Source organism: Apis dorsata, unplaced genomic scaffold (assembly GCF_000469605.1).
Source record: "Apis dorsata unplaced genomic scaffold, Apis dorsata 1.3 scaffold_70, whole genome shotgun sequence".
Lineage (NCBI taxonomy): Eukaryota > Metazoa > Arthropoda > Insecta > Hymenoptera > Apidae > Apis > Apis dorsata.
Window position 1 is genome coordinate 107,643 of NW_006263368.1, and position 27,376 is coordinate 135,018.

The window sequence follows — 27,376 nt, forward strand, 5'->3', positions numbered from 1 at the left end:
TATATTATATCATTGATAATGGATATTTAGAATTTCTAAATATTAAAAATAATTAATAAATTATTTTCTATACATATCAATGATTACTGTTGAAGATATTAGTTATGATTTATTAAAAATTATTTTTATTTTAAAAACATGATTATTTCATTGAAGTGGAATTAATAATATTTGTAAAAAAAGACTTTTATTTGTAAAAATTATTTAATTATTTTATATGTTTCTTAAAAATTAATACAAAAGTAATAATTAATTAAAAATATTCTAATATATATAAATTGTTGTAAAAAAATTTATATTAGTATAAGATATGAAAATTTAAATTTCAATTTTATGCATGATCATTTTGTATGTATATCGAGGAACCTAGTTGGAATTGTTTTTTGAGGATTAAAAATCTTCTAAACAACGATTATGTAAATAATTTTGTATATACGCATCGACAATCATGTTTACGCGTGTGTGTATGTATGTTTTACATATATTATATGTATGTATGTATCTATAATGTGTAAGTCAGAAATTACGCGATAAATTTGTATGAACCGCAAATACATATTATTATAGTAAAATATGTACAACTCATATAACAGCTTTTGTTATTTTTCTGATATACAAAAAAAAAACAAGAGTTGTTTTGTGTAATAGAACTATGCTATCAAAGTGCAGAATCTGTTACGTATGTATGTATTTAATTTACATTAACATATTATGTACCACTTTGTCTTACTGTGTTGAATCAAATATAACAATGTTGATATCGATGATAATGATAAATAATAATGGTAATGCGGTTATGCAAACGATAGTTAAAAAAACTGACGATAATGCTATTAACAAAGCTATCAATGATAATGGCAATAGTAGTGGCAATGAGTATAATAGAACATGAAATATGAATCATGGTACTGATATCGATAAGAATAGTAATAACGGTATAATAAGTTCGTAATGAAATATATACACTTACATAAACACGTACATCCTTTGAAAAATCACAGTATGACTTGTAATTAATAATAATGATTTAAATGGTAGTGATTCGTATAATTAAAAGAAAAAAAAATATATTATATTCTTGCCATATTATTTTGTATCGTAAATTTTGTTTCTCAGACTTTTAATGATTAATATATTTCTTTTAATTCCTGAATTTTTTATGTGACTAACTAAGCAGTGGTGCAATAAAATCATTCTAACAAAACAGTCTGAGTAATATAAAAATATATTTAAAAATTATGCATTTAATATAATACAATTGTTTAATATCCAGAATCAATTTTCTTTTTTATATATTTTGGATAAATATTTATTTATTTTTTTAAATTTTATATTAGAAAAATATTTTTAAAAAAAGTAAATAATATACTTATAATATTGAAAATGAAGAGATTATAAATTTTTACTTTGGATAATTAATTCATAAATTATTGGAACTTCAAAAATTATATTTTTAAATTTGAGCTGGAGTAAAACAACTTATTTAAATAATTTATTCAATATAATATATATTAAAGTTTTAAAATAAATAATATTAAATTCAGAATAGACAACATTCGTTAAATAATGTTTAACAATAGAAAAAAATGAACATTTTTTTATCGAAAAAAAGTATGAAATATATTTGCGCATGTTCATAAAATTGCGCCGGCGCAATACATGAATATTCGAGTTTGGATTGGTTGTACAGTTCAGTAGATTTGTGAACAGCATCTAACTCTTTAGTATAGCACAGTGCATCCGGCGTGATGTTGTTATATGTTGTTTTACGTACTGCTTTATCAATTTCCTTCGGAGCAATTGTACAAATTCTAATATTTCTTCTTCAAAATTCAAATATCTTGAAAGTGCAAGCTTTCCTTCCACCGGGAGCTGGTTAGTTTATGTTTCATATTATATCTTTATAGATTTAAAATTGAAGGGCTTGTTGTTTCATTTTGTGCCGGTTAATGTGAGAAAATCTACGACATAAGTATAAATAAGATTAATATTTTCATAATATTCGTTTTTTTAGTTTTTATTTTATATGATGCATTAAATTTATTCAAATATAGTTTCTATTATTTAGATTTTATTTAATTTTATCGCTCACATGTATATTTTTCGTTATATTAGTTTATATATATGAATTCCTAAATAGTCAAAAAAATTACAAATATTATTATAATATTATATAGGTGAAAAATGACAAAAATTTTATATAGAATGTCCATATTTTATAAGTAAACATTTATTTCGCATATATATTATCAATTCTCATTCATTCAGTTTCTCATTGGCGCGCATTTTTCGAAAACGAATATAACTTATGATAGTGTGAATATGTCATGAAGAAAGTTTGCAACTTGTATGTCATAGAATTCAAGTTTCCGTGACCATGTATATTATTGTAATGCGTGAGTTTCGTGTCGACCTACTCAAAATCGCTGAAGAAATTAGGTGGCAGAATTTAGAAGACTTTAGGTAATTCAACAGTCAGCTGCATATATCCATTAATCGATATTATTATCGACGCTACGCTTCCCGATGTACATAGGTACATACGCATGCACGTATAACATCAAGTTTTATGTAAGTACTATACAATTCGCTGACATACGGAACATTTAATACCGACTAAAGTCACGCTTCCATTGAACATTCCCACGCAACTAGAACTATTTGTTGGATGCGAATGATATTGAACTTGAATGCCAAAGACCTTCGGCAAATCGTATTAGATCATTTTATAATTTATTTTGTATAAAAATATATAGTCTATATAATTTGGTGCAAAGTTTCAATGAAATTTTGAAAGTAAATATAACAAATGTTATACTCTGTTATATTCTGTTGAACATTTTAATTTAAAGAATACATTTTTTTAAAATAAAAATCTTTAAATTTAACTAATTTAATAATAATTTAATGGATACATAGATATTTGAGTTTAATTAAATAATTATAAATTTTGTATTTTTGTATCCTAATAAGCACATTAAATATGTATAAATTTATTCGTGTATTTTTTTATATTTTTATTTTTACACAAAATTGATCCATTGTGTAATTTTATCATACGTAAATAATTACTATAAAAGATAATGAAATTTTTAATGTTAGATTATAAAAATATCAAATATTTTTTTAAATTGGACAAAAATAATTTTTTAATTGTTGCGTGTTAAAATTTTTTGAAACATAGAATTACGGGAAGTAAAAATAAAATAAGCGCTGCGAATTACAGGATATGTAAGTAGTTGTACGACATTATTTTCGTAAAAACGACAATGAAAATTTGAGTTTGTTATATGTATCTAAGTATATGAAAATCCTAACAAATCTATATTACTATATATTATTAAAACATTATTATTAATATTTAATACAATTTCATAATTTAATTTTTTCAAAAATAATACTATTTCATATATTACTCTTAGTTGTTCAATTTTATATCAGTTTAAAAAAAAAGAAAAAATTATAAATATTTTATAAAGTACACAATGTTTATATGTATTTATATATTATATTAAAAAATTTAAAAAATCGAATATATTAAATTTCACCTTATAAAAGAAATAATTTTATTTAAGACTCAATTAAAATACTTATCTATATAAATATTTTTGATGTATTAATTAAAGATACAACAAAAGATAAATCATTTGCAATGATTAATTGATTAGACTGATATGTAATTAAATTCTTGGCAATGAAGTTTCATGTACGATAAATTGAAATTAGATAATAGTGAAAGTTTAATTACATGACCATCAATAATTTGTAATAGTGCATATTAGAAAGAGTTGTAAAGGCATGATTTGTAATAGAATAGAAAGTAAAATTTTGAGGAGACTAATAAAAATCAATTTACATTATTTTCACCATAGGAACTCAGTTCTCTATCGATTTAACACTACCATCATCGTCTAAAAATACTCAAGGTGTACATCATGAATCTTTACATTAAACAATTATAAATTAAAAGTTTGCGTAATCATGAAATCTTTCTTTGTTAGAATAGAATAAAATCTTTATTAAAAATTCTCTAAAAATTGATTATATGGTGATCTAATAACAAATTTTATTTACTTATGAATAAATTAATAATTTTATTCATCTTCTTTATTTTAATGATAACTATTTATCAAATCAATTTTAATCTTATAATTTAAAATCTTATAATTTAAAATTTGATCATGAAATTTTTTTTTTAATTAAAAAAAAAATCAAGTGATTCATTTTATATATTATAATAATTTCAATAATCAATGACCTCGTGTAATAAGTAATTTATAGTCGCGCATTGGTACGATTTGATAGGAACTTTTTGATAGGAAGATTGTATAGTAAATTTATGCACTCTTTTTTAATCGATAATCTCATATTCCTTGAACTTGTTGAAATAATTTTCCAAATTTGTTGATATATTTTATATATGTTATAATTAATGTCGATCGATTGTTGATAAAAAAAACAAATTAATTATTTATTCAGAAATCATTTATGAAAGATTTCTTTTAGAGATTTAATTTATTTATCTAAATGAATAATGAAATAATATTTATGAATTTATTTTATAATATTTATTTTATATATTAATTTCAAATTTTATGTTTCAAATAGAAAAACTTATTTTAATTAAGATATTAAATATCCAAATTATTGTATAAGTACTATCTAATAATTGGAAATATTGACTATACATATGTGTGGGTAATCTAATCACAAAATTGTAGTACTCAACAAAGTACATACGAATGATACTTCCGGTCCGGAACTACAAACAGACCATAAAATCAAGCTGCTACATCAAACAAATTCATTTATATGTATCAAGTTTAAAACAATTATTTATTTCAAAAAATTACTTGAAATTAAATTTAAAATTAATAATCAAATATACGAATATCCAATTATTATTCAATTTTGATTATTTTTAATACAAAAATCTGAATAGTAATATCTTATTTATTATTTAGCATTTTAGCATTTATTATTTATTAGTAACTTTTAAAAAAATATTAAATAAAGTAGTGATAATATAAAAAATAAAATATGTTAATTTCTTTATTTCGTTTTATATGAAAATTATTAATTCTTTATTAATTCTTTTTTTTTCTGCTTCTCTTCTCGTTATGTACAAAAGGTAATTTGCAACTTTCACAAAGTAAGAAGATAGCGTGATAACTCTATCAATATTTGAGTTCGTCTGCGATTATATGATCACAGTCTTATAAACGATTTGCATGACACAAGGTTATTGTCCTTATCAACAGCCAATGAATTCCTAGAAAAATAAAGCTTTTGCGCATCAATGCATTCATGCATTTGTCTATTTTTCTTTTATTTTTTATTAGTTACGTGAAAATTTACAATGTTTGAAAAATTAAAAAAACTTAAAATTTTATAAAAATTTTACATTCATTTTATTTAGATTTTATTTACATTCATTTCATTTTATTATTTTTTCTTGTATTATTATGAAATACGATATAAATTTTTTATTTTAATATAATTTATATTTCAATATAATTTATTTTAAGTTTATTGATTAATAAATCAAATAAGTCATGTTAAAATGTATTGCTTTAATTTCTATTAATTAAATTTTATAATTTATTAATAAATATATTTTATCACAGAGGATGAAATTATTCTCATTGAACATCTACCAGGACGTCGGGTTCATCTTCAGGATTTCTTTTGGTCAGATGCAAAGGATGCTCCACCATGGGTAGATCAAGGATTGACTTTTTATGAAACTAAAACAGTTCATCATACTGTAACATTATATTCACCTGCAGAAGATAAAGATAATCATAAACCATTATTTCCTGATCAAACTGATTCTACTGAACCAAAATGCATTACTTGTATTGAACCTACACCTAGATTAGATAGTGATGAAGATCAAAATATTGGTATCCTTATTGGAGAAGATCCTGGACCAAGGTATTTATTTATTATTTTTATATAAATAAATTTTATATAAAAATTAAATTGAAATTGTACTATAATGCTTAATAGCATTTTAATTTAATAATATATTTCGAGATCATTAGAATTAATGAGATGCAAACCTTTTTTATATAAATAATTATCGTTTTATATAAATAATAGTTTATTTATATAAAACATAAAAATGAAATAAATTTTAAAAATAATATTTAATATAGTCATTATATCATTTATTTTTCATTATAGTTTTTTATTTATTTATTTAAAAAAAAGTATTGTAAATAATTTTTTTTAAATTTTTTAAATAAATTAATATTATTCTTTATGTTTTAGATATTGGTTGCTAACAGTTCTTCGTGCAGGTGAAACTATACCACCTAAAATTGAATTAAAACTAGCTCGATTATATAAGACTGCATTTTTAAGACAACAACAACGTCATCTTGGACTTTTACAAACAGATACACGATTACGGAGAATTACAAGAGGACACGCACTTGTTAAAACTAAGGTACATATGAATATGATATATTTGAATTTGCATATTATTAAATATTCTAAAATTAAAAATATGAATAAATAATTTATAATAAATATGATTTTTTAAGATATAAATATAATTTTTAATAATATATTTATTGTAAAATAAAAATCAAAATTTAAAAAAAAATATCATTTAAATATTTTTTTAGTCAGAAATTGCTGATCAAAATGAAATATATGAAAATCCTGCAACCTCATCTACTAAATTGAGAATTCAAACGAATTCAGAAGCTCAAATTTCAACAATGCCAAATAGCATAAAATTGGTTCAAGTATCTACTTTTAATAATACTCTTTTACCAACATCCAATGTTAATGATATTGAAAATCATAATGAACAAATTCAAATGGATAATTTTTATTTAAAAAGATTAAGTCTTATTAAAAATAAAAAAAATGTATCAACTACAACAACATCAATAGATTTCAATGAAAATATCACAAATTACACAAATCAACATTCCTTGGAGAATAATATATTCTTTAATTTGTCTTCCATGATGCATAATCTTCAAGATTATGGAAATAATTATTCAATGTCAGAACAAGAAATATCTAATAATGTTGATGGAAAGAATATAAGCAAATATTCTAAATTACGTTTATTAGATCATACTGGAGAGGAAACTGTTCAAGTTAGAATGCAAAATACAAGTATAACTGAAAGTGGTGCCACAAAGTTGATTTACTCTGTTCACTTAGGTGGAAAACCTGTACCTGCAGAAACAGCTGCTAGGGATATGGCTCTTTTGTCATCCCAAGAAGTTGCATTGGAACTTGGTGCACCAGTTCTTATTCAAAGTGAACGTAAATGTCTATTTATAAATACATTTATCAATTATCTTTTGCAACTTTAAATTTTATTAATTAATCATAATAATATAATATAATCATCATAATATAAAAAAAATTTACAGTGTTTATAATTTTAGTTATATTTAAAAAATTATAATATTTAAAAAAAAATTAATATATTGAAAAATAGAAGTATAAACCGTTTTTAATAAAATTATCTTGTATTTTTTATATAGCTTATTTGAAAGAAACACGACCATTGGCTCTTTCAAGAAAAAGAGATGCATGGCTATTAATTGGTGCAGCAAGTGTTGGTTTTATTTTGTTAGCATTTGTTGTAATAGGATTAATTTTTGCAGCAAAAAGAAAAAGAACACATAGTGCAGTAGCTGCACCACCAAGTCATCATATTTTAAAGAAAAAACGGGAATATATACAAGCAACTGTTGATAATAATGCCTGTTCAACATCGGAAATGGAAATTAAGGTATTTATATATTTATTTAATTAATATGTATATTGATTAGTTTTTAATATCAATTATAATTAAAAAAATTATAATTCGCTTAATAATTTTAATAGTTTGTATAATAATATATAATTATATAATTAATATTATATAATATATATATAATATATATATATAATTATATATTATTATAATTATATATATTATACAAAAATTTTTGAAAGAGAATGTATTATATATATTATAATATTATATATTTACATTATAATCTAAATAAACAATTAAAATTACAAAGAATCATAACAACTCATGTATTTATGAATTATTGACATCAGCGAAATAATGTATTTTTTTCTAAACTAATTTGTCATGAAATAACTCTATTGATCTTTTGCAAATTCTATCCTTCTTTATAGACTGACGGTACCAGTCAGAAACAAACTCTTGGTAGTTTGTCAAAAACTCCAGTTTCTATTGAAACTCCCGATAGTTTTGAGGCAGAAATTCATGAAGTTTCGAGCGACAATGACGACGAACAAAAAAGTAAAGTACGGGAATCAAATTCGTGGGAACATTCTCTAAAGAAATCAAGGTATAACATCATAAAAATAATAAAAAATGAAATTTTTAAAATTGTTTATATATTTTTTTTATTTAATTTTAGATTCAATTTGTATTTTTATTGTATTTGTATTTTGTATTTTGAAAATAATTTTAAATTTTATAAATATATAAATATAAGTTTTGCATTTATTATAAAAAATGTAATTTGTAATATTCAATATATTCTTAATTGGTTTGATATTAATATATTCTTATTGTTTAATTGTAGACTCATACATGGAAGAATGTCTCGAACAAATGCCATTGATACACCTCGAACTTCTGATTCAACAGATGTAATTGTAGATCATTTAGATTCTTTGGAAAATAATTATATAAAGCAAGAAGAAGCTACTGCTTCACCATATTCTTATCTTTCTATGCCATCTTGTAAGGCATTTCCCAGCATAAAAAATGTTGAACCACTTTCCAGAGTATTGGAACCAGTTATGGTGAGCAAATTTTTATATTTTTATTTTATTTTTATTTTTAATTAAAATTGTAATGAATACATAATATTAAATATAAAATTATTAAAATAAAAAATATTAAAAATAATTTATTATTTTATATTTGTCATACAATTTTTATACGTTATTAGAGTTTTTATAAATATATATATTTTTTTTTATTTAGGTCAAACATTTAGATATAGATTCTCCAAAAGAGATGAGACGAGAAAAAAATCATTTTGATGTTTATAGAGATGATGAAGATAAATTTTTTGCGCGAACTTCAAGTGCAATTAAAGATCCTGGAGTTGTAGGTCCTATAGTTTGGAATCTTCGAAAACAAAACTTATCTGCTGAAAGTATGATTCTTTTTAATTTATTTATTGATAATATTTTTTATAATTTAATTTAATTTAATTAAATATAATTTTTATTACGCTATTATTATTATAGCTATTATTATAGCTTTGTTTTTAATATATTTTTATATATTTTTATATATTTTAAGTACATTAGAAATTGATATAAAAGTGAATTTCAAATTTATATTATTTTATTTTATTTATATAATTTATTCGTACTTGTTTTTACGTTTTAAAATTAATTTTTAAATAATTTTTAATAATTTCTTAGTAATATATATATATAATAATAATATTTCTTTGATATAATTTCAGGTAATAGTACATTAGGAACAGAAATTGATTCAAGTTACATAATATCATCTGGACCTGTAGGAAAAGCAAGAAAAAGACTTCACGAACTTCTTGAAGATTCTTTTAGTCTTTTTGGAAGTAGAGATCAAAAATCAGATGTACAATTATATACCACACAATTGACTTCAATAGAACATATACCAGACACTTTTACAATATTTTCAGAAACTAAAGAAAGATCTACTCATGCAAGGTAATTTAAATTGTAATTATTTTTTAAATATTTTCCATTAAATCATTAATAAATAAAAATAAATTTGTATTTATGTATTGTAAATTTGATAAAGGAAATTTATTTATTCGATTAATTATATAATATATATTATATAAATATAGAATAAATATTTCGATTTTTTTTCTTGGAATGCAATTTATAATATTATGTCTATAGATACATAATAATATATTTTTTGTTATTATTATTATAATTATTATAATTATTTATTTATTATATTTATATTTAAATTTTAAAATACTATATAATTTCTTTTTATAATATATAGTAATTTTTATTCAATATAAACATTATTATATTATAATATTTTAATATTTTTTTAGTCCTGTATCTTCATCATTAACAGAAATGCATACTCGACCTCGTACATCATTACTACTAAAATATAATACGATAGATAACGATAGAATTGCTGAAAATGGACATTTTGTACCATCTCGCAATAATTGGGGTTCCAGACCATTAAGTGCTGGTCCATTTCATAAACCTAATTTACCGATTGTAAATTCGAGACGTATACTAACAGATTGTCAACTTCCACAAGAAGATCCAGCAGTACCATTAATAGTTTCAATTAAAAAAGAACTTGAAAAATTTTCTTCGCAATAAACAATCAAAAAATTATGATATTAAGCAATAAAAAGTATTAAAAACTGAAGTACAATTGAATGTTATAATAATTTAAAGATACAATTGAAGAAAACTATTAAAGAGATTAAGTAGTAAGTATAATAAGTATAATTTCAATTATATTTCTATTTTTATTTTTTACAAAGATTAATATTATTGAAAATATTTTAATAAAAAATTATTATTATATGATTTTTTTATATTGAAAATGATTATATGATAAGATTTTCTTGATTATAATTAAAAGAAATTATTTATTAATTATTAGTATAAAAATATCACATAACAGAAACTATATAGTTTCTATAAGTAATTAATATTTATATATATTTATAATATTATAATATGGGAAAAAGACATATAAAAATCAGTATTTAAAATTGCATTTGTAAGAATTGTAAATATTTAACAAAATTTTATATGTACAATCAATGTTTGTATAATGTTTCCATATAATGTATATAACATGATATATTGAAACTTATTAATATTGAATTCATTGAAATGATATATACAAATACAGTGTGACTTTTATTAGCAATTTAGTCGATTTTTTCTATAAAACTTATATTAAATTATTACAATTGAATATAGAAAGACTGCCAAAATTAAAAAAAAATTTTTTTTAAATATTTTTTTACATATTTTTTTATATTATTCAAATAATATATTTGAATAAACAAAAATTGTTACATTCTTATTATTATTATCATAAGTTACTATTAAATCATTTACTTATTTGTTAATTAATATATTTTTCAATTTATCGTTGTACATATTATAAAATTAGTTTAAATTAATTATATTGTTATACTATTGTATACTAATTTATATTATTGTAATTATATTATTTATAATTGTTCAATATAAATTATTTACTTCTTATTAAGAATTATTTAAATTTTATGTTATAAATCTTATAAATAAAAAATTTGTATAATTAGTTTTTAAAAAATTGTATAATTAGTTCCGTCCAAAATAAGAATTTTAAATACGATGTATATTTCAATAATCAGAAACAAATAAATTATTGATATTTTTATTTTTGTACATTCGAGGAACATACATGAATTCCGTCATTTTATTTTATTAATTCTTAAAAATATTTATAAATTTTTTATCATATTTTTAATATTTCAATAAATCGATTATTATTGCAAAAATCTTTGTACGTATGTTCATATTGAAGCTTAAGAATAGGATATTTTTTTGTAAAAAATTGTATATATTCAGGATGAGTTGTATCAACTTCTAAAAACAATCGTCCTCCTGGTTTTAAAGCAATAGCAGCATATTTTAATAAAGGTTTAATAACTTTTAAACCGTCATCTCCCCCATCAAGTGCCGTTAAATCTTCGTAACTAAAGAATAAAAGTAAGATTATAAAATATACAATTTTATAATTATAAATATAAAATAAATAAATTATATAAAAAATAAAAAATAATTTAATTACATTTTAATTTCAGGTATTAATGTAGATATTTGTTTAGTTGGTATATAAGGTGGGTTACTAACTATAAAATCAAAAGTTTTAGAATTCAAATCAAGATTTTTAGATTCATTTAATACATTCGAAATTTCTATCGATCCATTATCTTTAAGAGTTGCATGTACAACATTGATTCGATCTTTTAAATCTAATTTATCTCGATTTTTTTTAGTTAATTCGCATGCTTCTGGATTTGAATCAATTGCTATACAATTAACCTACAAAATAATTTTATGATATATAATAGAATTTTTACTATACATTATAAGAAATTATTTTCAATCAAATAAATATATGATTATGTTAATGATCTATTATAATAATTACTGTTTTATTAGTATGTGCAATAGCAAGAGATATGGCTCCAGAACCACATCCAATTTCTAAAATTTCCTGTTTATTATTATCAGAAGACTTTAAAGCTTTTAAAATATAATGGACTAATATTTCAGTTTCTGGTCGCGGAATAAAAATTGGCGGAACTAATTTCAAAGTAATATCACAAAAATCCCATTCTCCTATTATATATTGAACTGGCATTCTGTAAAGATTTAATTTTATCAAAAAAATAATATACAATAAATTTTATAGAAATAATAATTGTAACAATCAAATTTTTACCTGGATAACCTACATTCACACAATGAATCTAGCGTATCGCGCTGAACTGACGTAAGTCGTTCATTTTTTATATCTACAAGATCTAATATCTGAAAATAATTTAGTTTAACTATAATTTTATTTTAAAACTGAAAGTAAACTAACATATTTTTTATTTTATTTTTATAACAAATAATAAATAAAACAATGATTATATTTATTTAATATTATATTGTATTTAATTATATTTGCTATATTTCTCATATATTACTTCATTTCATAACATTGAATAGTAATAATTATTAAATCATTAAAAATCATGCAAAGATTTAATATTTTAATATAATTATAATATTTTTAATGGCAAAAAAACTATATAAGTAAAAAATTAAAATTATATTACAAAATATTTAATGCTTACAATAGTAATAATGGTGATACCTTGTTAGTGCCTATGACGTGCGCAACAATGTGCTCAATCGATTCTACGGGTTCTGGAATATGTTCATTCTTAAACCGGTTACTCCATTGTTCGATAATTTCACCGATAGTAGGACATTGTACATTTATTGTGGATAGATTTCGTGCTGATCGATTAAATGTGGTTATTTTAGCTTTACTATATTGTACATATGCTTCTACACTTAAAATACTGAAGAAAAATCGAGTACTTGAAAGACAGCGAAACATTATGTTTCATACAAAATAATTTATTACACTTTTAATCAAAAATTATTACACATAATGTGTATATGTGACATATAAAATACTTAAATACATATTCTTTCTATTTATTAAACTCACAATTCTTAACTTTCTGCTAAATTCTAGTATGTGCTGCCAGCTGTTGAGAAATACATTTGATTATTTTCACTTACAATATAATGTCGATCGTGCAGAGAAAAATTGAGAAGAAGCAATTAAATATTTTATGGGGCAAGTAAATTATTATTATCAACTTATTTAATTATAAATATTTATATAATACATATTTTAATACGAAAATTCATTACATAAAATATATGGTTTCCAAAAACAATATAAAATAAAAATGTATTCTGCATGTTTAAATAATCTAGTTTATAATTATAATTTAAAATATAATTATTTTATAATTATTTCTTTGCTTTTTTTTATATAATATTATCTTTTTAAATTAATAATTATATAGCTTTAATTTTTTTAATTTCAAAACATCGTTCATTTTGTGTTCAGTCGATAACGTATTATCGATTAGTGGCGCATGCGCAAAAATATGTAATGGAAAGAAGAATACGAGTCTATACCATCATTCAGTTTAAGACGCCAGCAGTCGCCACCGGTTCAACTTGTAACTTGCAACATAGTCTGCCATGACAGTCATCGGTGTCACACGAGTGCACCGTTAAACTTTTATCTATTATTGACTGTATCTTTTTGACAAAGGAAACAATCCAATGACCTAAGTTGTTATACGTTCTGATAACACATCGTATGATCGTTTTGGAGCGACGGTACAATTACAATAAGCAATTAAGATACAGAATTATATTACACGCGTCTTCGGTCTAGTGAATGGCGGCGAGTGGTGTGGTGTCGGTGTTGTGACGTGTGTCTCGTGCCGTGTTGACTGTCAGTTTTGTCATGTATCAAAAATCGCATCATTTCTAGGTCTCGTGTGACATTATTGATCGTATTTATGGTTTGCATAATTGTGTCTCGAAGGATGAAATATATATGCTGTTGTAACATTTAACATTCCTTTTCATTACTGTATGGCATTTATTTACGAGCAAAAGTTTACCATTGCCTAAAAAGTGCGAGAGTAAGGTGTGGTGAAAAATGACATGTAGATTCTCATTGCTCTTTCATTCCTGCTTCTCTTTCTCCTTTCCAATCTTTTCCCCTTCCTCTTTGTTCTAGGCACGCGTATTCCTATTCTTCTCTTCCTTCATCCATTCTTCACCCATCCGTATACCGGCAACTTGAAAGCCTTGCGAAGGTAAAAGTTCGCTGTCACGCGCGATTGTCACGGTATTGTTTTCACACAGAACGATACTTTCCGTGATGAAGTAATGAAGAAAAAATTTAATACGATCAACATAAAGGAAGATTATTAAAGTGCATAAAATTGTGTTTTTAATCAATTATCTTGCATTGTATATAGAAGAACATTTTCAACTCGTTTTAATTGAGAAGAAAATTATTTTCATAAATAATCATCTGTTCATAAAAAGACGCATGAAATAGAAGAAATGGAAGAATCTTAGAAAAAATTTAGTTTTGAAATATCTTATTGGGATTGAATGCCGGAAACGACCGGCCATGAAGAAACAGTTTGCTCTGGTAGGTTCACGCCCCTATACGCGTCACATCTTGCTATATCGTCAATCATCGACTGAAAATCTATCAATGTATATAGTGTTTCGTGATTTGTGTTGCGTGAAAACCTAGTGTTGGAAATTAATCGGAGTAATGCGTGTCTTTTATTCATTGTGTTTCAAAGTGAGAATATATTGAAGTGTGTTGAAACGTGCCTCGTATTGTATCGTAAAATAACGGGGTATCGAAAGTGACGTATCGTTTACTCGGAATTCATTCGTGACAGGGAATTTCCTGTTACCGATTTGCACTCGCTTGGCGCGTACGCAACATTGCGCGAGCGTGCACGCCCCTTCCCTTCTCATCGTGTTTTTAGTGATCGTGTAGCCGTCGTAGGGGAGTGATTTTGTTGGTTGTTTAGTGTTTGCACGTAACGACAGTGTGACCAAGCATATATAGTCGTTTCGATGGACAGTGTCGTGTTATACGTGTGGGGCCAACCGAAATACGCGTCTGCGCGTAAAACTATATACGCGCGAATAATCAAAAGAGAAGAGATATCTTGTATTATCTCTTTCTCACATTCGACTCAAGATTGGTGCTGTGAATGAGAAAATGTTTAACTTTATGAAGAAGGCTACGGAGAAGGACGACAAGGAGAAGCGGAAGCGCGAGAAGAAAGAACGAAAAGATGTCAAGAAACGAGATCGCAGTAGTATGTCCGCTGAGGAATTACTACGTTTAGATGAAGTACGTGTTTTCTTTTTTATTTCTTTTATAATATTAATCGAATTAAAAAATAGATATAATAGATCAATAAATAATTTTTTTATTCCTAAGAATTTTTTTCATATATAAAATATACATAGTCTATGTTATAACGTTTATCTCGTTTATTAGATTAAAAAATTATTGAAATACTAGGCTGGAAAAATTGAGTATTGATCTTTACGTACATATTGATACATTTTTTTCGTCTTGCTTATCAACAACAATGTGTATATATATACAGATAAGTAGATTTGTCAAGTTTGACTCATCATGGATAAGCTTTAGATTTATGAATCTACTTTTCTGGATTCAAACATTTTTAAACAAATTGTTTTAAAATAGAAATAGATGAACGATAGAATTCAATAATAACGAAATATTTTAATTGCAAACAAAGATTTAATCGATTTATTAATGTTTTAAAGTAATTATAGTTTTTCTTAATTTAATCATACATTAAAATATATTTTATATATATATTTCATATATTTTTCATTATTATTATCTTTATAATTACTAGCGATTTCAAATCTAATTGATTAAATTTATTTTGAGAAATATATTTAAAGAGAATATAATAAGAAACAATATCTAGGCATTTTTTTAATAATTATTGGATAAATATATAAATTTAAACTATAATAATTCTTTTATAATAATATTTATGAAATCATATTTTAAAAACGAAATATTGTTAGATATTGTTAGAAATATTGTTAGATATTGTTAGATATATAAATGATTTATTAAAAAAATGTTTTGAAAAATTATCTTATAATATTATAAAGTTTTATTATAAAGTTTAATAATTTTTACTAGTACAGTGATACAATATAATAGCATTTATCTGTATTTATTTAATTAGCATGCATAATATTGTATATATTTAATAATGGAAAATAGGTACATAAATACTTACTAATGAAATATAAACAAATTATCGCGCATAAATTTGACTCTATTAATGTACAGTTTTGTCAATCAAATTAAGAATAGTTAATATATTCAAGAAATTTAATCCATTTAGAAAGAAAATAAAAAAAATATAGATATAATTCTTATTATAGCTTAGGACTTTTTTTCATTTTTATATTCCTTTAATTTTTTCTCCTATGTTGATATAATTTTTTTATAATTAATTATTTTTTATTTCTATTATTATTTTATTCAGAAAAATATTTTGTATTGTGCATAATAATAAATATCATGATAAATCGTGCATTGTAATTTGTTTATTGTAGAAAAATATGGTAATAGTACAATAATAATAATTTTGTAATTAAAGAGGAAATATAAATGCTTCATCAGCAAGTAGTGGAACTCAAGTGAAAATATTGTAACATTAAATTTAATTTTTAATTGATGATGATTAAACTATTCAGAATCTCAATATTTATAGTAAAAAATATGAAATTATATTTCTTTATACATAAATATATTAATAATTATATAAATATACATAATAATTATTATATTATATACATAATTATTATATATACATAATTTACATATATACATAATGATTATATCTTTTATAAAATATATACACATAATTTATACATATATTATACATATAATTATTATATCTTTCATAAAATAGTTTTACATAAAATGTTGAACATATAATGAATCTTTAATATTTTTTTTAATGTAAGTTGTAAGATATTTCCTATTGTATTTTTATATAGCTATATTTTATATATTATATATTTTATATATTATATAGCTATATTAAAATAAATAAGTACTGAAGTTTTCATTGTAATATTTTTAATATAAATAATTGTGAATAAAAATGATTGTGACAATCTCTTGAGAATCACAATCCATAGATTAGAAGATACTGAGTCAGATTAAGTATTAAATGCAAACAATTGAAAATTATTTGATCACAAAACAATAAAGATTATTATTATTTCAATTATTAAATTTTTGCTATGTTTCTAAATCCATGACGATTTATTTTTTTTAGAGTCTTATTTATTTATTATTATTACAAAGTTCTATTATCCATATATAAAAATTTATTCAAAAATTATTTTAATTGGTTGATTTTTATACACAAATCTATAATTTCATCTTCTATATTTTTTTAAAACTATATTTCAGTTTATATTTCTTTTTCTAATAAATAATGATATTAATATTAAATTATTTGATGAGTTTTGTGAAATTTACAAAATTCTCAATTTCTTGCTTTGTTATATAATATATACATAAAAAAATATAATGATATTCAAAAATTTTATGTTATATTTTTATGATTAAAAAAATTCTTTGATATTTCTCTTAAAATCGTATAAATTTACAAAATTTAAAAAAAAATTTCGGATAAGTTTCTTGAATTTTAAAATAAATAAATTAATATAAATATAATAACAAAATATATCTATTTTATTTTACAGGTTCGAAGATCATTGAAGATTCCTGGTCGGCGGAAGGAGAAAGAAAAGTTACCGAGTGGTATTACTGCGGACTATAGTGCTTCATTTTTCGCGTATCTAGATCGTGATCTCTTGGAAAATTCGCAAAACTCATCGAGTTCAGGCCAAAGTGTTCGTGCCGGTAATAATTGGTCCAATAGGACGCCAGATGGTTTAACGCAAAGCGATTCATCAGAAACTTCCTTGACTTCTTTGACCATTACGACAACTATCTCTTCAGTTACACCGACGAACGTGTCTGGTCAATCGGGAAAAAATTTGCCACCACTGCCACCAAAACCTCCGAAACGAGGAATTCTTAAGGGACCACGTTTAAGCGTCAGCACTGTGAATTCATTATCGGAAGAAAATCAATTGCCAAACGGAAACGAGACCAATTATCAGGAGGCTAGCAATCTATTGGTCAGAAATACTTTGCAGAACGAGGTGATTGCGTATCAAAACGTGCCCACTCATTTATCAGGATTTGGGAACACTTGTAACAAAGAAGAAGCTTGTAGCGAAGAGGAGACACAAATTGGACAGAGTTCGTGGCAAGTGTCGCCTCAGCGAACATCCCAGCAGACTCAACAACATCAACAACAAAATCAGCAACAGCATCATCATCATCATCATCATCATCATCATCATCATCATCAAAGCGACACCAAATTGCTGCAGGTTAGTTAGAAAAAATTAATTGATTTTAAAAGATATTTGTAATGTTTCAGACATTCATAAATTTTTTAATTAAATTAAATTTTTAAATTAATAAATTAATTCTTCAAATTAAATTTTAAGATTTTTTTAAATAAATAAATTGTCAATTAATTAAATATACATTTTTCATTTCTTGATTAAAATAATTTTCTATTTTTACTTCAATATTACAATAATGTAACATATTCTGATGATTCAATTATATGAGATAGGATTAGGAGAGAGAAGTATTTATGAAATTAGATTATAAAATTCTATATCAGATATTGAGTTGTATTTATAAATAGTTAAGTGAAATAATAGTTAGTTCAAATATTATCAAATGAATTATTGTAGTATAAAACTAATATATAACTCAAAAGCAAAAATCAACATATATTTATATGAAGTGTTTTTATTGATTTCATATGTTAAATACATTTTTGAAGCGGTTCACATGTGTAGGATAATTTGTATGTATTTATCAATGTTCTCGTTTTTCTTTTTCCGTTTATTCGTTGATCTTTTATGTTTAAATTTATTTTTTTATTATTTAGAGTTTCATATCGTTAGCATATATCTTTCTTTTCTTTTTATATTCTTATGAAAAGAAACTACAACCATATGTTTGCTGTTGAACTAAAAACTAGTCTTTGAATTCTGATTTTGACTACATTTACATATAAAATTCATTCAGAATTTATTGAATTGATTAACGTTGATGTAGTTCGAAAAATTAATAATTAACAATAAAAACATATTTTTTATAAGATGTTTTTCTAAGAAGATATAATTTATTAAAATTTGAATTCTGTATCACTGGAAAAGAATATATTTATTATTTATTTATTATTAATATAAAGATATCCATTATTAATTTCATTATCAAAATATTCTTTCATCTTTTGCAGGTGGTGACCAGTGCAAGTCCCTCCGCAGATTCTCTAACAGATACAACGAATTCCAGTTTCGCTACACCACCTTTCAGTCTGTCGCCTGTAGGAGAATCTCAGGGTTTATCAAGGTGGCGATCCTCGGCATCTTTCGAAGAGCAAGGGGTCGAGCTGCAGTTACCAGAAATTGTTCCTCTGGAATTGCCTGAACCTCGGGAGCTAACGATTCAGAGGCAACCACCGCCGCGAAATGATTTCGGTTTCTCATTACGCCGAGCTGTGATCGTGGAACGAGCCGCAAATGGTGTCACCCAGATGAGACCGGTGATCTTCGCTGAGCCCGGTTCGTTGATACAACATAACAACGACACCGGTTTGCTACCAGGTGATAGATTGATTGAAGTCAATGGAATTAACGTTGATGACAAATCACGCGAGGAAATCATTGATCTTATTAAAGGCTCCGTTAACAGCGTTGCTGTAAAGGTAAGTTAAAAAAATATAAAAAGTTACAATATTAAAGCTACAACAAATATATCATATGTAAATGTCATATTTATTATGACATTTACATATTAAGTACTAATAGTGCTTTCTTGATTAGTTAAATTTTCTATTATGATAATAAAATATATATATAAATGTGATAGAAAAATATTTCATTAAAAAATAACGATATATGCAAATACTTTTTTTTTATATTGTGTATATAATGATCTTAATTATTTGTGATTCCGATTAAAGATTTTGATCGTGGTCGTATTTCGTAAATATAATACAATTTTAATAATTTGAAATATATTATTAAGGTCAATAAGTTAATATTTTATATATTTAATTCGATATTTGATTTTAATTTTTGAAAAATATTTTTAATTCTTTAATATTATGTTTTTTTAAATTTAACAGGTTTGGATTACATTTAGGTTAGGTTAGATTTATAATATTTAAAATATATTCTATTGCAGAATTTAATCGTTGAAATTTTAAAATTGGTAAAAATTTTAAAAATCAAAGATAAATATTATAAATATCAATTATTGATCATTTGTGATCATATTTCGTATATATATGAATATAAAATCGAGTTATCGTGGTTAGAAAACATCGACCTGAATATAGACAAAGATAAGGTCGACTATCGATTTGTCAAAAAGATCATTATTATATATATATATATATATTACAATTATAATTATACGTATACAAATAATAAAAATTAAATATTGAATTTTGGAAGCATTGATTGAGGTTAATGCCGAACTATTAAAAAAATTTATAGTGTCTTAAAAAGGAATAAAAGAAAATGCACCATCATGATTTTCTAGTTTTATCGAGTGAATATTCAAGAGTTTAAAAAAATTTATGAAACAAATTTTATGATTGTGAAATATCTATTTTCTCCTTTTTTAAATACATATTAGTTTTATTTATTCAATGCTATTTAAAAGAATATTAAATTATATTTAATTTAGGTTAGGTTCATCTTAGCTTATAAAAAATTTGTTTTTTAAGAAATTGACCATGATTTTTCACGTTTCACCATATTCATTGTTTACGTTTCATTTTATATTTTTAATATTTCATAAGATTTAAGATTAGGTTTAGGTTATTTTCGTTGATCATATTCTAATAAAATGATTGGCTTTAACAATTAAATGAAATTTTATTTGGATTAGATATAAATTAGATTTATACAAATATATATATATATGTGATGTTTATAAAAATTTGTAAAGCTATTTATTATATGTTTTAAATATGCTTAAATATTATTGCGTTTGCAGATATAATTTATTCAAATTTAAAATTATATTACAAAGCAAATTTTAAATAATTTTGATATATAAATTCTAAAATTCTTTATTTTATTTAAAAATACAAACCAAATGATAAAAAATAACAGGTTCAGTACCATTTCAACGTCTTGTTCCCTTAGACTTTACATGAGGACTCGATAGTGTTGCCGGTAAAAGTGAGAGCGTTTATAGGTACGCTTGGTCGGTTCGAAAGGTGATCGGTATACGGAACAGCGAAACCGGTGTTTCCCGCCCGATGACTGTTGGTTCATTGCCACTGGTGCACCGAATATAGCGGGATCGTGACTCATGGTCCATAATAAAACTATACTTGGATCAGGAGAGTTGCGTGAAAATAACTTCTTACCGTAAGATTCAACCGATAATCTTCCATTAGTCGTTTAATACGACAGTTGGTTAAAAATTGAAAGAATCAAATATATTTTCTCCATTAGAATTTTTATGTCTTCTATTGTTATATTTGGATTTTCAAAATTATACATTTAGATTCGTCCATATAAACTTGAAATATGATTATTGTATATCTTCAGTGTCTACAGCCGGTAAACGGGTTTTCTTTTTATTGGTTTTCTTGTGATTCATTGAAGACTAGAGATCTGTCTAACTTGATTTTTAAATTCGCGAAACTGAAGTCTCAAATCTTAAAACATAGAATATTTATTTTATTTTTTTTTTTCTAAGAATGATTTTTTTTAGTTAAAGTTTTAATGAATTTTGATTTCTGGAATTCTTTAAATTTCGTAATTAATAATAAAAATAGTTATCTTTCAAAAAATAGTTCATAGGAAATTAAATTTTGTTATTTTCGTTATTATAAATTTATGATTGATATTATGAAGACATAATTTATTCCATAATTTATTAATAATCTCTTTTTGGAATTCTTCTTCTGAAATTAATTTTTTTTTATCATTTATATTGAAACTTTAAAAATCGATATTAATAAAAGAAAAGAAAAATGTAAATATTAAAAGATAATAATAGCTATGTAAAAATCAATAAATTCTCATCTATAAACATTCTTTAGATTAGTAGAAAGTTATGAAAAGTAAATATAGAAATTTTCATAAATTTTCATAATAGTATAGGAAAGTATAGAAAAGTTAAAATTATACGATAGAGTTTTTTACAAAATTAAATATGATTTAATATGAATTCAATATGATTAATTTTAATTCTAACAATGGGAATTCTTTTTCTAATACAAAACGATATTGGCATAATAATAAATACAGTTTATTTCATATATTCATTTTATATTTCATTAATAATTAATTCTTATCTTCTGAATTATTCATCATTCCACCATAGATAAACTTATCGAAAATGCGAATTATTAGTTTATGTAAGAATTAAATGAATTGTTCTCTTTTTGTTACCAAACAAGATTATTTAATTTGATCAATTAACAAGAAACTTCCGCAAAAATATCAATGTTAATTTATTTAATGAATTAGTACGAAGCTTTTAATTTTACTTGTAAACATGAACATTTTTTGAAGCATTACAAAAAATAAATTTCTCTAATTTAAATTAGAGAAATCTAATTAATATAATTGCTATAAATAAAAATATTTTAGAATTATATTTGTTTCATTTTTAATAAAAAATTATACAAATAAATTCCAATAATAATCTTTTCTGTCTTTTGAACTTTTTTTTAAATATGTTTTCTTATAATTTTCTTAAATTATGTAAAAGTAAATTTTTTATTACAAAAAATAAATATTATATAAGATTAATTAAACTTTTAATGTTTTGCAATCACTTATAAATTTTCTGAGCAAAAAGTCAAATATTTAAAAATTTAATTTTAATTTAAAATTTAATTATTTTAAAATAATTAAAACGTATCCTACATATAAATTGTATAATATTTACTTACATAATTTTCATGAAATCTTTACACGCAATTTTCATATAATGTTTGTATAATTTATTAATTATTAATACATATATATATATTCATTTAACGTAACTTTCCATCTTCTTCCTATGATTTGATAAAAAGATAATTTATAAGCAATCGAGTTTCTAATATATTAATCCATTCAATTACATTAGCACAATATTTAATTTATAATTTTTCTTTAAATCATATTTATAATTGTATAACATTTATAATATTTCTTGTAAAACATCGATTTAAAAAGAAGAGAAAAAAAAACCGAATTTGCGAAGTCGAAATTGGAATACCATTCGATCTTGTGTTATAGCAGTGAAATGCCAAAAATGTTGAGACGTCCTTGTTACAAGAATGGAAAATATGAGCATGTCATTTATTCATTTTATTCTCATATACTGAGCATTATGTATATAAATAGGGACTAAAATAATTTACTGTGCCATGCATCTGTTACTTATAAATTTAAGTTGGCTAAAAAAAAGAATAAATTAGAATTTAATGTAAATTTTCTTTTGTTATTTTTTAGAATATACATTTTTGGATTGTGCATTTTATATATTATATAGAGCGTCTCAGTTCTACTATATATTGCTAGTATATTTTAAAAATAATTATTTCGATTCGTGGTACTTTCTTATGGATTTGAATGTGATTTTTAAAAAAGTTTTATAAAATCTTCATCCAATGTAAAAAAAATATATTATTTAAACAAATTATATCATTTTATTTAGCTTTGCCATTAGAACATTCCTTGTAAACTTAAAAGAAGGATATAACGATTAGACTTGAAGCTCCGCTATTCAGGATCCATATCCTGATTTTCCTTCTTGGTAAACGAAACGGTTTTAACAGAAAGAACATTACGTGATTTACATATTTATATTATCTATAATGAAGCTGCTTGCAGGTGTTCTCTCGGTCAACATCCTGTTTCCTGTGTTGTTAGGATAGACGGAAACCGCTTTAATCTTTGCGAGCGCGTGTATGCGGTTAGAAAGTAGATTCAAGCACCCGTTACATGGATGGTATCTATTAAGGCGCATACTCAATAGTAGCTCATTTAAGCTCTGTCTTCACTAAAACAATATTGAGCAACTTTTTATCGCCTCTTATTCCAAGAGAACAAACACCTATAGAAATATTTTCACATTGAATAACAATTTGAAAAATATTTGAGTTTCAGTTTGAATATATTTATTATTAAGAACAGATTGTCCACATGCAAATATAAATATTTGAAAAATGTTTATTCTATTATCACGATTTATTGCATATTTTTTTTTTATCTTCGAATAAAAATAAACAACAAAATTGATTTTTTAAAGATACATACAACTTCAATGAAAAATCGTTTTCTTGAAAATGTGGTTTTACTAAACAACGTTTGCAAACAATTTGCAATTTTTTCATGACAACCAATCGATTTTTTGATGAATATTATTTATTGATGCTGTTTTATTTTAAAAAATGAAGGAGGCAATATTTTAATCTTTGAAAATACATTCCATCAAAAATTTGTTCTAAAATTTTGGCGAAATGAAAAAAATGTTAAATATTGATATTTTTGGATTTTAAAATATTTTTTCTTTTATAAAAATATCTTTTTGAACAAAGAAGAAAATGTATCATTTGTGCACCGATTAGTCCATCAATGTTATCAAATGTTCGAATTGTTAGAATAGCACTGTGAATGTTGGAGATATTGGAGCCACCTAGACAAGAGACAATAGAAGCGAGAAAATATAATAACAAATGTGCATTAGAATGTAATCGAATACTTTGTTGTTTGCAGGTGCAACCAGTTGCAGAATTGTCGGAATTATCAAGACGCGGTGGTAGCGACGGACGTCAGGTTGAACTTGCGGCCGCGAATATTCGTGGCGGTACACTTCGTCGATCTGGTAGTTTGCGGTTTCATCAAAACATGGTGAGTATTTTTGTTTCCTATTTTAATCTTAGGATGAGATCATTTTTCAAAGAGATCTGAAAAATCTATCATCACAGAAAATATGTCGGTAATTATTTAGAATGTGATGCATTAATTGTTTCGGTATTTTTGAAATATGTTGTCAAAATCATTATTCTAGTCAATTTTTTACTATTATATCTACATATAATTTTATTTTATTTTTCGAAATGTAAATAAAAGTACTTTAAATTCTAAATATTCTTTTAAAATTTGAAATATATTTGGATTAGGTTTTGAACAAATTTAGGTTAGGTTTGAATTGTATTAGGTTATCTTGAATAGACAGATATGTGTTATTTTTTTTAATTCACTTTATTAATTAGCAATTAAATAAATTTGATCTTAATTTATTTGAAAATGAGTTGAAATTTAATTATTGAAATTAATTAAAATGTTATTCTATATTAATCTTATCTTGTCTCTTGGGTGCGAATATTATAAATTAAACATAAATTTAATTACCAAATGGCTACTATAAAATGACATTTATTTAGACAATAGTTATATATCGAAATATAAAAAGAATATTATATAAATGACAAATACAAAAGTACCGCAAATATAAAAGAAATGATAGCAAAACAATTAGGGGAGCGGAAAAAGTAAAAGACGCAATGGAATCAGTTAGTATTCATAATATAGTAGAGAAGGTATAACTGTAGAGAAAAAGACAATAGTAGAATGGTTTCCACCCACATTCCTTGTGGCAGAGCAGTGGCATAGTAATGGGTTAACGGTTTTCTACTGACTTGCTTATTCTATAATACTAACTTTCGGATGAAATGAAAAATAATTCTACAATAATAATGCAATTATACGATAATAAAGCTTTGTCATTTTTTAATATCGTAAATCAAGCAGTCATGATGATAGTTTTCAAATTATATTGGGTTATTCTATGTAAAATTATTATTTTTATGAAATCAGTGTATTTTTAAAACAATAATCTTTTTATATTTTAAAATATATGTTAATTTTCTCCATAAAAATTTAGGAATTGATATATTAAATTTTTGTAAAAATTCTTATTTAAAACATAGAAATTAATCAATATTACTTAATTTAGAAAAATCATTTCGGAACTTTGTAACTAGTTTTCTATAAAAATTTAAAGAATAGCAGAAAAAACTAAAAAAATTAAATTTTTTTCATAAAATATATAAAATAAATAAAAATGAAGAAAAAATTAATAAAAATATATTATACTGCAATAAATATAAGAAAATATTTACATTTAAGAAAATTTAACGAGGTTAAGATATTAAAGGATTTATAAAATCCTTAAAAATATAAATATAATAATTAGTTTATACATTTTGATATCTTTTACATTTTCTATATATTTTTTATATATTTTTCTTGTATATATTTACATAATTTGCTTGAATTAACTTTAATAATTAAAATTTGTTGAATTTCATTATTATAGAATTATTAAGTTATAGTTAATAAAATATTTCTCATTTTTTAATTTTATTAAAAAAAATACATATATTTATTATAAAATTTGTATATAAAATTATTAATAAAAATATTCTATTTAGTTTCATATATTGAGTAATACTGCAATAAAAGTAAGGTCAATAGATAATCTTTAACCTTTTAAATGGCAAGAAAGTAAAAGTAAATCGTTAGAATTTTCCCATAGGTGGATGATTTAAGTCTATTATTCATTTTTACTTTAAAATTTTTTTAATATTCATCATTGAATTTTATTTAAAAAAAAAATATTAATCATTTTTATCTCAATTTTCATTATTAAATTATTTTATATATTAATATAGGAAAATATTAATTCGAAATTAAATCCCTATTAAGTACCGATTATTATTTCTCTATTATTATTATTCTTTACTCTATAGATTATTATTTTTAAAAATTTTTACATTAATTAATTGAAAAATCTATAATATATTTTCATCAATTATTAATTATTTATTTAATATTATATTATTCAGTATGAATAAATAATTATATTAATTATATTTCATAAAAAAATAAAATTTATAATTTATATTTTTTTATAAATGTATACATATATTTATTATTAATTTATTCATAATCAAAAAAGGTTTGTGTCTTTACTAAAAACAAAAAATATTTGAATTATATATTA

General features: G+C 22.9%; 3 protein-coding genes across 5 annotated transcripts in view; 2 read left to right on the plus strand and 1 right to left on the minus strand.

Annotated features, from left to right (window-relative positions):
- The first annotated feature begins 1,544 nt into the window (after positions 1-1,544).
- On the plus strand, positions 1,545-10,550 carry LOC102679314. Of its 2 annotated transcripts, none has more exons than XM_006610184.2 (10): positions 1,545-1,875; positions 5,628-5,937; positions 6,277-6,454; positions 6,636-7,293; positions 7,518-7,768; positions 8,167-8,342; positions 8,583-8,805; positions 8,990-9,164; positions 9,483-9,714; positions 10,080-10,550. In XM_006610184.2, exons 1-10 carry the CDS (start codon positions 1,749-1,751, stop codon positions 10,363-10,365), a joined length of 2,616 nt encoding a protein of 871 aa, XP_006610247.1. In that variant the 5' UTR covers positions 1,545-1,748; the 3' UTR covers positions 10,366-10,550. The 2 variants fall into 2 exon arrangements, with proteins under 2 accessions (XP_006610247.1, XP_006610248.1); XM_006610185.2 differs by having other exon boundaries at positions 7,641-7,768.
- An 859-nt stretch (positions 10,551-11,409) lies between these two features.
- LOC102679527 (MTRF1L release factor glutamine methyltransferase) lies at positions 11,410-13,331 on the minus strand. The gene is made up of 5 exons (XM_006610186.2): positions 12,920-13,331; positions 12,500-12,588; positions 12,206-12,419; positions 11,843-12,096; positions 11,410-11,747 (listed from the first exon to the last, which is right to left on the minus strand). Exons 1-5 carry the CDS (start codon positions 13,166-13,168, stop codon positions 11,507-11,509), a joined length of 1,047 nt encoding a protein of 348 aa, XP_006610249.1. The 5' UTR covers positions 13,169-13,331; the 3' UTR covers positions 11,410-11,506.
- Positions 13,332-13,753: 422 nt separating this feature from the next.
- LOC102679727 (unconventional myosin-XVIIIa) overlaps positions 13,754-27,376 on the plus strand; it is a 59,677-nt gene continuing 46,054 nt past the window's right edge. Inside the window, exons 1-4 of one of the 2 annotated variants that reach the window (XM_006610188.2) lie at positions 13,754-15,529; positions 17,956-18,654; positions 19,584-20,051; positions 25,084-25,218. In XM_006610188.2, the coding sequence (XP_006610251.1) occupies positions 15,395-15,529; positions 17,956-18,654; positions 19,584-20,051; positions 25,084-25,218 (1,437 nt within the window). In that variant the 5' untranslated portion in view covers positions 13,754-15,394. The remainder of the gene's footprint in view (positions 15,530-17,955; positions 18,655-19,583; positions 20,052-25,083; positions 25,219-27,376) is intronic. The other variant, XM_006610189.2, reaches the window with a different exon arrangement.